Below are 13,183 nucleotides of genomic sequence, written 5' to 3' on the forward strand. Positions count from 1 at the left end.
GTGTGTGTGTGTGTGTGTGTGTGCGCGCGCGCGGGCGTCTGTGTCTGTGCCTGTGTGTGTTTTTTTCCCAAGAACACACTGATACTGGAGTTAACCCAAACCATAATAGAAAAAATAAATATTATTACTTAAAGTAAATAATTGTTTACAATCGAGCACACTTAAAAGGGAAATTATAACAAACTCACACTAGGGCTTGATCTATAGGTGGTGGAGAATAGCTAGGTGGTCTTGGAGCAGAGGTAGCCAGATAGGAGGTTGAAATATGTTGGGGATGGTTAGGACAGCAAAATGAGGGGTTGGAATCGCGTTGATAGCGAAGCAGAGAGCAACAAGCGAGGTGGCAAGCAGAGCGGCGAGGCGCTTTAACAAGGCTGGAACAACCAGGGGACAACGGAAAAACATCAAGTTTGTTGTTTTTCGGATGACGACAGTGAAAGGGCGAAGTGGGGGACCGCAGGACAAAGGGGTGTCTGTCTGAAGCGGTGGCAGCGAGCAACAAGGGCTGGAAGGGGAAGACCGCGATGAAAAACAGTAAATGAGTGTTGTTTGGAGTGGTTGCTACAATAGAGGATGGCTAGGAGCATCGTGGGGAAGAAGCAGATGGGGAAAGGGAAGATAATCACTACCTTGATAGAGAGATACAACTGGAGCACCACCCAATCCCTTGAAAAAAGCTCTCAAAGGGAGAAAAACGGATATCGGCGGTGGTCCAAAACACCAAAAACTAAACCTAGAACATCAGAAAAACAAATATATAATAAGAGGATGACGGAGAGTGGCCCAGAAGGGCCGATCGACTCCACAACAGCAAAAAAATCAGGACCGGCTCAATCCAAGCATGAAAAAGGGTGGCCGCATGATTGCAGGAATGCAGATGATTGCAGGCGTGATACTAAAGCAGGGACGTGGAAACAAGGCTCCTGGGTAGCTCCCGTGTCAAACATGCAAATGCACGCACCCCACAAATGCAAGGCTTTGAACCCATGGCCTCTTGGTCGAAAGACAAAATTCTTAACCACCAGACTAGGATGGCATGCATTTATACACACACACACAAACACACAGAATAACCAAGACCCCTGCAAAAAGTAACTTTAAGGAAAACTTCATATACCACAATTTTTTTGGATAAAGGATTCATAGCAATTGCATTAGAAATACTTTTGGTCTTTGACTGAAAAGAAAGATTCCCAATAGTGAATAATCACATATGCATAGCTGTAAACTCTAACTATTCCCACATACAATTTAATAAAGCCACTGCACGCCCCAGTCCCCAAAACACCTGACAATAGAAAATACACAAATACATATGAAGTTCTGCCTAAGGAAACATGATAGAAGAAAGACTCGCTCTCAAAAACGAGTCCAAAAAGAAAAATGTAGAGAATTTTCAGAGGAATATAGTAGTGAGCATTTCGTAAAAATTCAATAATACTTCACACTAAATGCAAAGCAAACGTACCATGAACCATGAGGTAGTCCTACTAAAGCAATCACAGGCCTGTTAATTATAATTAAGATTTCTTTTCCAGCATAATAAAGACTATTGCTCTCAACTCTCAGAAGCGATGGGCTAGCAAATTCAACAAATAACCTACCCGTCTGTAATAAAATTAGCACAAAAAGGCTTTGAAACAAAATTCTTTTTTTCCAAACTAAGAAAGAAACATGGCTTTAACATCAAACAGATAATAAAGAAAAACATAGCTGGTTAAAAAAATCACTTTTCAAATAGAACAAATTATGACCAGGAAAAAAAAAAGGACAAGACAACTGACTTGCATGCTGGCAAAGCGACAATTCTGCACCCTCACTATTTTATGTGTAAAAAGGGAAAGTAACAATACTTTTATTGTCATTATTGACAAGAAACACCCGAACAACTTCAGTGCAGGGGTATGAAACAGTATGTTAGGGCACTAAGGAGAAAAGATAATACCGATAGGTGGTGCATGTGCTGCATTTCGTTTCATTTAAAATGCCCAGATTCTATTTAGCCGATTTCATATTTTTATACCTATGAGGTTCATTGCATTCCATAATGCGTACTTCAAACCACGAACTATTATAATCACTTTATTGATTAAAGACACAACAAGATTTCACAGACTGAAAAGGCATTAGCCTGTCAAGCTAAGAAGTTAAACTGACTACTATGGTGAGTTGCAAACAAAAAAAGACAAGTTTCTAAATGAAAATCTTCAAAAAAATTTTATTGCAGAAATAATTATGACTCATATTCATGCAATGAAACTGTATTTCATCAGTTATTATGTTTAATGAGCGTGGCAAAAGGATCAAAGCAGCTATATATATATATATATATATATATATATATACATGCATATGCATGCATTGACGGATGTTTGTATTAAAAAAAACTTACTTCCATTCCAGCTTTCCCCTATTGACAAAATATCCATTATGCTTGGTGGACAATTTGTCAACTTGAAAGTATTCATCCTGTGAAAGTAAATATAAGGCATAAGTAATAGCTATTCATGCAACACTGCCATCATTAGCCAATCATAGAATCATTGACACATAAATAACTTTGAGGAGTGATGTTCATAAATCATTTAGAGGTCATACTAGACAAACTTTTTAGAAGAACAGCAGCTGATTTGAATGTAGTTAATGCTCATGTTCCTTGCATTGGATTAGGTACAACTAAATAAAATGTAAATTTGAGAAAAAAGGATAACCATTCGTGGTGATTTAAATTGTTGTAAGCAATACTATTCACGATGGCCTAATAAGTAATTGTAAACAATATCTGATTTTGTAACTGTAAATACAAGCATTAAAAAATAAGAAGAGTGCTTAGCAACATTCAAGGGTGAAGCTACAAGATCACAGATAGATTCAAGGGCGAAGCTACAAGATCACAGATAGAATACTTTTCTCGAGGAAGCAAAAACATTTTTTCAACTACCATAAGAGAATAATCTAATGAAATTACTAGCCAAGAATAAGAAAATGACATTTAAAAGGAGAATTTTTCAATCTTCTAAATAAGTTGCTAGGAGAATTAAACTTGATGCGGGATAATATAGAAAAAGACTGTCAAAGCAATAATTTTGATGATTTAGTAGAAAAGAGATTTGACGTAAGAAGATTTAGTGGAGAAGGGAGGAAATATAAAAGGTATTAAAGATAAAAATTTTCTTTTAAATGATTTCAAAAGATAAATACCATAAAGGTATAGATTAAGTATAAGCTATAAATATTAATAGATAAAATGTAGAAAAGTCATTCAAAGATTTAAATAGCATAATAGACTAGATGAGAAAGAAGCAGAAAAGGATATATATATATATATATATATATATATAATATCACAAAGGGAAGATAAAAGAGATGTAGAGATTTTAATCAGGTTAAATGAATTAGGTTTAAGATAAGGATATATAATTAAATAAATAAATAAATAACAACAACGAAAGATGATATTTTACTACTTTGAGAAATTGGAAAATAAATGCATACAAAGGAATATTTTTATAAAGGGATCAAATGAGATATATAAACAAAAATTGAAGTATAAATAAATAACAAGGAATATTTTTATAAGAGCTAAATAAACAAAAATTGAAGTATAATATAAAAGAAGATAATAAATATAGATAAGCCTTAGATTCAAATGAGATATTGAAATTTGGAGAATTTCCAGAGGAAGCAGGACAATATTGTTTATAAATTAATATTATAAAATACTAATAAAGTATGAGAAATGGTTGGTGCACTGAACTAAACATGTTGTCAGGAAATCTTCTATTAAGTAGCATCGTGAAGCATAAACATAACGCAGACATCTATCTGAATCCATCTTCAGTGATGATGTTAAGTATTTAAAAAAATATCTTTTACAAAAGCATACATCTACTTTGAGAGGCGATTTGAACCCAGATAATGACTCTTTGAGCAACGAAAAAAAAAAAAGTCATTTTTTTAACATTTTGATTTTAAAATATAAGACAAGATCCAAATGTTCATGCTTATCAACTGTTAGCTTAATAAACAATCCTCCGTTATATTCTTTTAATTTTTTATGGCCAATTAACCAATGTATTGACTAAACTAGATTAAAATAAATAAAAAAAAAAACTATAAAATTTCAAGATAAAATAACTAAACCAATATCGACACCTTATATTCAATGTTTGTACCCTTAGTGAATACTTGTGAATGAGCAAGTCATATTTGTCAATGGCAAATAGCATGCCATAGTACAAAGGTTTTATAAAGCCATATCACATGGAGCATTGCATAGTGCATACTATTTTAACCATAGCACAACTTATTTAAAAAAAGAAAAAAAAGAGATGCGACTAAAGATATATGAAAATTTATGAATGAAAACCATATAAAAAGAATAAATTATCTTGGTTATGAAAATAACTAAATTTATAAAAAAAAACAATATAATAATAATAAAAAGTAATGATTGTGCTAGAGTGTTCAGTCATGAAAAGTTTAAAACACTCCAATTGCTTTGTAATAAATTTAATATAAACAAATTAATAATTTAGACAAATCAAAATGGCATGCCTTCTAAAAGCAATGCACCGGCAGAATCGCCCATACATATGCAAATACCATGCACTATTTTGATACTCCACGCCTTATTGTGCAAATAGCAAAGATTATATGCTATTGTGTGCTCTTAACATTTATGGAATAATTATGTCAAGAAAATGAAAAAGGGGATAAAGTGGATTTAGAAGTGTTTTAAAAGCATCTATATGGCCTGAGATCATATGATTGCTCAGTGCTAAAGGCGCCACAACAGTTGCTCCCCTGAAAAAAAGTGGAATGCAAATAAGCATGAATTTTAAAAATAATATAAATCTTTATTATAAACAAGCACACGAGCATATTGTGTGTCATATAAATGCCCCCAAGTTATTTTTTTTGTTTATATCTGTTTTTGCAACTTGAGTATGCATAATATAACCAAATATGAAGTTACAAAAATAACTGGTGACTAGCAAGTGAGAAATATCACTAGGCACATGTAGATCCCAGTAATGATAGTGATCTGAGAATCAAATTAAAAAAGAGATAATCAATCGAACTACCCACTTCAAAATGATTGCAAGAAGTGCCTCTCATAATTTGGGCATCAAATAATGAAGGGTTCAGAAAATTGAATATGTTGCTATCAATGGAAGTGATTCTTAGGTCACACCATTGAGATAGAAGAGGGCATCAACAGAAGTCTATTGGCGTGATTGAATCTTGAATCTAACATCATACAAAAGAGATTAAAAAAAATGGAAGCAAGATTGGATCATAATTAACTTCATGATAAGAATTTAGAATTTTTAATCTTTCTTTGAATATGTTTATTTTTACTACAAGATCAAATTAGGATGAATTCAAGCTAGAATTATAGTGTATTTAAAGTTTTTTTTAAAAAAAAATAAAACAGAAATATTACAATAAGAAAATCATAGAAGTACATCATAGGCAATTATTTTGTAATTTAAAGTTACCTAGATTTTAATGTATATAGGGTTCCCTATTTTGTAAAATTTGTTTAGGATTGGAAGTAGTTTAATGCTGTAATTGTCTTCAAATAAGTTTAATATCCTGTAATAAAAACCAATAGAAATTCTACCGCAATAAATTAATCTTTCCCACTGCCCCAAGCCTTGTTCCTGCAGCACAGATTCGCAAAATACCACAAGCACTCATCAACTTTGGGCTTTTCCCCCTCTTTCCTGCCGAATCCTACTGCTGCCACTGTTGTTCTTGACATCTTGTTCTCAGCATGCTGCTAATCTGCTGTTATCTGTTGTTGATTGCAGTCTAGATCTCTGTTGCTACTTTAGAGCCGCCACCTTGTGCTACACAAGAAACAATATCCTCTACAGCAGCTGGTTGTTGTGTGGAAAACAAGCAGAGAATTTGAGTACTGTCCACAACATTACAAAGTGGAAGACTAGTCTACTGTTGTCCAAAGTTTTGCGTTGATTTGCAGCAAAAGAAAACCAGAGATTCAATGTATACAGCATTCTGGAAGAGAAGAGGAAGAGTTTGCTATGAACAGCGGATAGAAGTGGAAATGAGAGAAATGAATGCTTTTATAACATGAACTAACATTAAAGATCCCTTTATTTGATTGATTGATCAACAAGGAACCTACACAAAATTCCCTAAAGCCTTTCCAAATCTTAAGATACCAACTTATTTCAAAATCTTAAGATAGCATCTTATTGTAGACTTCAGCATAATGTTAAAAGGTTGGTGGTCGATCAAGTTGGTATCAGACCATCATTCCACAGTACATGGTACAAATAGAGAAGGGTTGCAAAGAGAAAAGAAAGCCACGTCTACGTTAGAGATGGAATGCAAGAAAAAAAGTGAGAAAAAAAAAAAGATAAAGATAAAGAAATCCATTCAATGGCCAACAACAATTTTACATCAAATATAGCCGACCATGTGGCAAAAATGACAAAGCATATGGCCACGACAATGGAGTGAATGAGAATATAAATCACCATAGTTAGGAATAGGGGGCAAAGTACTATTCCTCCATCTTTCATGCCAAATGCAAAAATAGTTGGGATGATGAGAATGTGACCGCCACTCATAAAAGATGAAAACTTTCAAAGTAAAAGCCAAAGTGAAGATTCCTACACATGATGGGGCAGTTGATGCCGAGAAGCTCGTTGCATGTATTGACCAATCAGAGAGTTAACTCATCTCGTTCAAGTATGGAACCAAATAAACAGTTATTAATTGTGCCCTAGTGTGGTGGAATGCACATTTAAAGATAATGGTCTCCAAAGCTGACTTGAGGGATGTTAAAGCATTGATACACTAAACCCACTAGCGTATAAAAAAAATCAATGGAATATGTGAGATAACTTGAGGCAATAGCATGGATAATATGTTCAAAGTAAACCACAAAACTCTAACACTAGGCGGCCACTTTGTGAATAAATTTAAGGAGATACAAACACTAAAAAAGTACACCTCAAGGCTTTATTTTCAAATTGAAAATGAATGTCGCAAGTTCCTAATCATTGATCTCAACAAGCGCATGTATGATGGCAATGGCCATAATGTGCAAAAACTGAAATGTTAAGGAGAAGGCCTAAGAACCATCCAAAATGGGATCTTCCTTGTCCACAAGAAAGAAGGAAAAGAAAGGCTCTTCCTTCTACAAAACTAATAACTTTGCTATAATCTACAACCATTTTAAACTACATGCGGCAAAAAGAAAAAAAAACAATGATGGAAATTACCCCATAAACTCGTCTCTAAAAAAAAAAGATAAAGTAGAAAGAAAAAAATTATTGTTGTAGTGGACAATGTCATGCCAAGTCCAACGGATAAAACGAATACATCACTTGCTTTAATGCTAATGTCAAAGGATATAGCAATACGATCATCATCTAATGTAAACACACATTTCGCCATGAGGATACAAGTCAAGCAAGAGTTTATCACATAATCATCCAGCCAATAGCCATAAGAGCCTCATTTTTATAAATTTGGTGAAGAAATTAGAGTTTGAAGCTATACACTATTCCAATTCTTGTCCTTTGGGTTGGTTAAAGATGAAAATTTAATGTTGATCTAGATAGAAAATTGCAATCGTGAAAGATGGCATTGTCAATATGGTAGGAAAGATAGCAACGTCCACGAAGTCATCTACATTAGCTCATACCTCCATGTAAGTATTTGGTATTGCATTGGCATCCATATCAGTGTAAGCTCCCAAATGACAAAAAACACCATTTTGATGAAAAAGATTATGACATGTTCACGGCAAACATAATAACAAAAGCAATTAAACTTAATGCAAGTTAGAAATTCCTATAAATATTAATTCAACCTATTAAAACACCATAAGACATGATTTCTTTACTTGTAAAATGGTAGATTCAAATGCAAAAGATGACTGAGGAACAAGGCATAGACCCATCTCCAATATACCTCTATCACATATAATGTATCTAAATTCAATCAAAAGATAGATTCCACCAAAGTGAAGGCAATCAAAGTGTACTCATGACTAAAAGTAGGTGCATAACAATGTACCTTCAACAAAATAGAGACATCGCAAAAGTGAAAAAATCTTCATCATTGAAGGAGCTTAAAAGACCATTCTCTTCCTAATTTAAGCAACAAATAAGTTACGAAATCAATACCTCTTAAGTTTTAGCAAGCTAAAAATATATATTACTACAAAATAAAGTAAAATCAAGTAGAAAATCTTAAGTATAACTTTGGACATTTGTAAGTGGTTCCTAAAATGCTAGGTAAGCTCCACGAACCTAAATGCTCAATAAGTGTTAAAATCTCCAAGAAGCTTTCTAAAATATCAATTAACAATCATAGAAAAGTGACATAGATACGAGATTGTAAAGTCGATCTTTACTCATCAGAGTTATGATTTCACTAAAGTAAAAACCTCCTAAAAGGGGAAACTCGGTGATCTAATAACCAAAACATGGAGGGGTTAATCTAAACATCCTATTCAAAAAAGCTAACAAAAAGAACTGTTACATAATTCAAGCATCAAATCTTGAAGAAATTGAGAGATCAAATCAATTGATGTTAAATTGCATGTTATCTATTGATGGCAATGATTCTCATATCACACCGTTGAGATTGAAGAGGAAATAAACAATAGTTTATAGATACAATCCGATTATGAATTGAGTAGCATATGAGGAAGATCAAGCCCTTGCCAATTACTCCAAACTAATCCAAAATACAAGGCCGAGTTTTGAATTTATATACTTCTTTTGGTTAAATTTATATTTGAACTTAAATCTAGATTAGGGTAAATTCTACAACAATTATCTAGTAGCATGAAGAAATTTAGTTTGTTATTATATTTAGGGTTCCCTATCTTTTGTAGAGTTTGTATAGAATTGCATCAGGGCTTATCCCTGCATTAATTGCCGACAAATAGGCTTTATATCCTGCGAAAAAATTCAATTGAAAAGCAAATCTTATTCCTACTTCCTCTCTATCGTCAGGCCCAACTTGCTAGCACGCAGTCACAAATTCATCTTCAGAAACTATAGCCTTTGTTGCTGTTTGGCTGCTGTGTTCACCTTTTGCCGCTGATCTTATCGCTCTCAGCTTGCCACTAATCTGCGCTACCTGCTTCTGATTGTTGCCTTGATTTCTGTTGCTTCAATCCTTAGAGCCGCTGACTTTCAACATAGGAAACAGAATCCACCACAGCAGCCGGTTACAATGTTCGGTAAAAAACAGAAAAGTTCAATGCTGCCCAACGGCACTCTAAAATGGGAGAGTGCCCTCTACTGCCATGTTTACGGAATTCTAGGGGGTGCTAGAGGATGAGTTTGCCGAGAGCGGTGGACAAAAAGTAAAAAAATCAAAGAAAGAACTTGTATATGCTGAAACAGTACTAAAAAATACCATTAATTGCATAATGAGTTAATAGGAACATCCAAAATATTTTCTGGAACCCTATTCTTCTGAATCCATTCTAGCATCTTATTGTGGATTTGCAACTTAACTTTAAAACATTAGCTATAAATTCAGATCGCAGTAACTTAATGATAATAATTGGATCATCTCCAATTAACATGGAAATTGGATGGAGTCATTACCCCATCCCAGATGTGCAATCTACATTGGATGGATGGATGGGATTGATTCTGCAAAAACTGGAGAGGGTTTAAGAAAATTATAGCAGAATTAATCGTAATTGCCCAAAGCAGATTGCATGGTTTGGATTAGGGTAATTGCACTATGAAATTATCACAGCAGTTGGATAGAATCCAAATCATTATGAGCAACTCCATGATAGACAAATCACTAAAGGGTTAATTATAATGGTCTAGTTCATTCACAGAAGATGGAAAGTTGTGTGTTGCTGCAATCCATATGACTTCCGATAAGGCAACCCAGGAGTAATAATGATGCCAGCTTCAAATCATCAAATATGAGATTCAGAAAGCATCACCTAATAAAGTAATAACAAAGTATAAGTTTAGTGGAAAAATATACAGTTTTTCAAGGAAAGAATACAAAGAAGACTCTGCATGAAGACTTGACTGTGGATGCAGACAATAGTTCCAAGATAGATCAAGACCAATGGAATTTTTTATGACACACTCCAAGTAAATTGCAGAAGTAAGATTAAACGAGAAAAAAACACTAATGAATGATTCAAAACCGACATGATAGTGATAGAAGGAAGAGATGGTCAACAGAATGATAAAATTATTAAAAAAACAAAAAAAGTTTATCCTAGAAATCAAATGGGATGATAAAGGGACAAAGAATCATAATATAAACATCCTTCCAATGACAGTGACAACAATGCACCTTGCAGGCTTCAAGGTTCTCATATTAGTCCAACAATGGCAGGTAATTACAACCAATTGCATGTTGACAAAACAAAAAAAAAACAAAGAAAGAAATACCAACCAATTCTGTATCATCAATGAATGAATCCTCGGTATCATATTGCTCATCATCTGGAGCAACAAGTTCTTCCTCGTCACTGCTTTCATTGCCCTGAACTCAATAAATATGGAACTGTTAGTATAGTAAACTGTTGAAAAGAACATAAAACAGAAATCAAGCACATAACATGAAAATAGTAAAAATAATACAATAAATTTCTTTGCATAAATTATAAACTTTATATATAAGCATAGTTTTCAAGGGAAAATGAAATCATACCATGTACAATCTTTCGATCTTTTCAATTACAGCGCTAAAACAATTTGGAGCCTGTAATGTATGTTTCAGATCATCCCCATCTGACTTAACCTTAAAGAAAAAAACTGAGAGTAAGAAATCTAAGACTGAGAATTTAAAACAAAGAGATGAACTTAAAACATGAAGACAGAGTAAAAAATAAGCAAATAATAGAGACAACTTGTTAATAATGTGAATAATTAATAAAACATATGAGTACCACCTTGTCAAACAAATCAAAACATTAGAAGTTAAAATCTAAAATTTCATAAAATGTACCAAGTCAAATTTTAGATGGATGAATATTTTTGACCAAAAATCTTGGTGGCAATGGGATGATGACTTAAAAAGAAGTCATAAGGTCCATCAGACAAAGTCTGCTGGACATGATAAATTGTGATTATTATCAGATTAACACATCTATTTCTGAAACCTATGACAGACATTTAGCTACACTTATTAATCTATAAAGTTATCATAATACCAGCACCAGACATTTCAAATAAATTATCAATAAATTGGCAGTAAGCCTATATTTCAATGTGAAAATTAATTTGGTAGACAGCTTCACTTCAACTTATATAACAAGCAGCGGTGAACATTGTCAATGCTTGAATAAAAGTTCCTCATTCAAGAGACAATCCCTTCTAATAATCTAAAGCTGCTTCTGCAAGTATCATGCCACCAAGCCCTGTTTTAAATATATATAAAAAAGAAAAAAACAAGGCACGACAGCAAACTCTTAGTTTGTAACAAAAATAAAGGACTTCGGCACAACCCAATTTTGTAAAGAAACACAGTCAGTCACAAATGTAGAACAGCTTATGGCTTATTCTATTAGCATTCGTGATATAACAAACATAAATACATACAAACATACGTATACACATTTATAAATAAAAATAAAAAATAAATTGTATGTATATATATATGGAGCTTCAAAAAACAAGAGATAAGTATAATGAACCAATATGATAAGTAAACTCAAGAATCTTGTTGTAGTTTTTCTTGGGCAAAGCAGATCCCTTGATATGCTAAAAATATAATCTTAAGCATCTATAATCTATGTTGTATCAAGCTAAAATCAAGGACGATCTTATAAGGCTCCTCTAGCAAAAAATTAACTCCATGGTTTTTATTGTATTTCATCAATGTCTCTGATAACATTTCTTTGATTTCTTAGTTCATTCTTCTTAAAATTTTTCAAACAGGTGCAAAGTAGAACTTCCCCAAAATGCGAAGCAGCATAAAGGTCCATTTGGTTACTTGAGTTTATAATCAATCATGTTCAGACAAAATAGGCAATTTTTTAGATTCCATCATTTGGCTTGGATGCAGTTAGAAATCAAAATTGATTTTGAATACTGCAACATATTGAACTCTATTCCAGTGAAAGGATTTCCTCCACAAAAGTAATGATTTTAATTTCGCAAAGGAATGAAGGAAAAATGAAATCGGCATCTTCCAAGGCAAGTTCTATAGTTACAAGCAACCAAATGAACCCTATTCTTAATAGAACTCAACCATGTCTGAAGCACAACAATAAAGCAGGGTGACCACCATCTTCTCCTTCCAGAAGACACAAACCAATTGTAAACACCATAAGAGAAAGAGAAAAAGAAAAAAAAAAAAATGCAGGGCTAAGCACCATTACAACAAAACCAAACGCAAAAAAACGGCAGAATTCGATGTGGCAAGCTTACTCCAGCTACGGGTCCAGCCTCAACCGCCGTCTTATTTTCCATCGGGGCAAGGGCTTCCCCAAAACCAGAACCAGACTCCTTAATCAGCTTCTTCCAGGAAACAACAGTAGTCTCTCCTGGCTTCAACTCGACAGTGAACATCTGTCGCTGCTTCGTGGCTGGCACTAGAGTTGGCTGAGGCTGAGGTTGGGAGGTGATGGGAGGATTAACCAATGACAAAGGTGGCGAAACCCTAGATAACCTTCCCGAGGCGTCCTTGTCCGCATCCATATCTTGCCGTAAAGCAATGGGATTTGCCCAATCTAGGGCACGCGAGATAGGAGGACACAACTCGGCTTGATGATTGGAAATGAGAGAATTTCAGCGAAACAGAGGGAAGGGGAGGTGGCGCCGGCGGCCAATGTGGCGTTTCGGCTTCGCTGTATCTGTGTTCTGCGAACATGAAGCTCGAACCAGGACCATTGTATTAACCTCGATGGCGCACACGGGCTGGACCAAAGTCGCTACAGACTCGGCGCGATTGCCACGTCAACATCACCTGCATTTTCTATACTATTTTTGGTACTTAGAGAAGTTGAATGCGGTCCACTTACACATATAACATTAATAGAATTTCTTTATAATGTAATTAAAAAATAATTTACTAAATATCTTTTAGCAAATTATAAGCTATAATATTCATTGTACAAAAGCAAGAGGAGCGGTTGTAGTTAGAAAAGTTACTACAACGAATACATTGTGTTCAAGGTATGTCGCTGCATGACATATTG

At 34.1% G+C, this 13,183-nt stretch overlaps 1 protein-coding gene across 1 annotated transcript; it reads right to left on the bottom strand.

Annotated features, from left to right (window-relative positions):
- Window positions 1–2,388: 2,388 nt before the first annotated feature.
- On the bottom strand, window positions 2,389–12,934 carry LOC110019411. Its single transcript, XM_020717049.1, has 4 exons — window positions 12,414–12,934; window positions 10,693–10,782; window positions 10,435–10,524; window positions 2,389–2,469 (listed from the first exon to the last, which is right to left on the bottom strand). Exons 1-4 carry the CDS (start codon window positions 12,681–12,683, stop codon window positions 2,389–2,391), a joined length of 531 nt encoding a protein of 176 aa, XP_020572708.1. The 5' UTR covers window positions 12,684–12,934.
- Between the last annotated feature and the right edge of the window lie 249 nt (window positions 12,935–13,183).

Source organism: Phalaenopsis equestris, unplaced genomic scaffold (genome assembly GCF_001263595.1).
Source record: "Phalaenopsis equestris unplaced genomic scaffold, ASM126359v1 Scaffold000055, whole genome shotgun sequence".
In the NCBI taxonomy this organism is placed as follows: domain Eukaryota; kingdom Viridiplantae; phylum Streptophyta; class Magnoliopsida; order Asparagales; family Orchidaceae; genus Phalaenopsis; species Phalaenopsis equestris.

Coding starts and splice junctions, on each gene's coding strand:
- LOC110019411 (XM_020717049.1), bottom strand. CDS start 12,683: ATGGATGCGGACAAGGACGCCTCGGGAAGGTTATCTAGGGTTTCGCCA. Junction 10,783..12,413: donor AGGCTGGACCCGTAGCTGGA/GTAAGCTTGCCA, acceptor TTTTTCTTTAAG/GTTAAGTCAGATGGGGATGA. Junction 10,525..10,692: donor AGATCGAAAGATTGTACATG/GTATGATTTCAT, acceptor TATTGAGTTCAG/GGCAATGAAAGCAGTGACGA.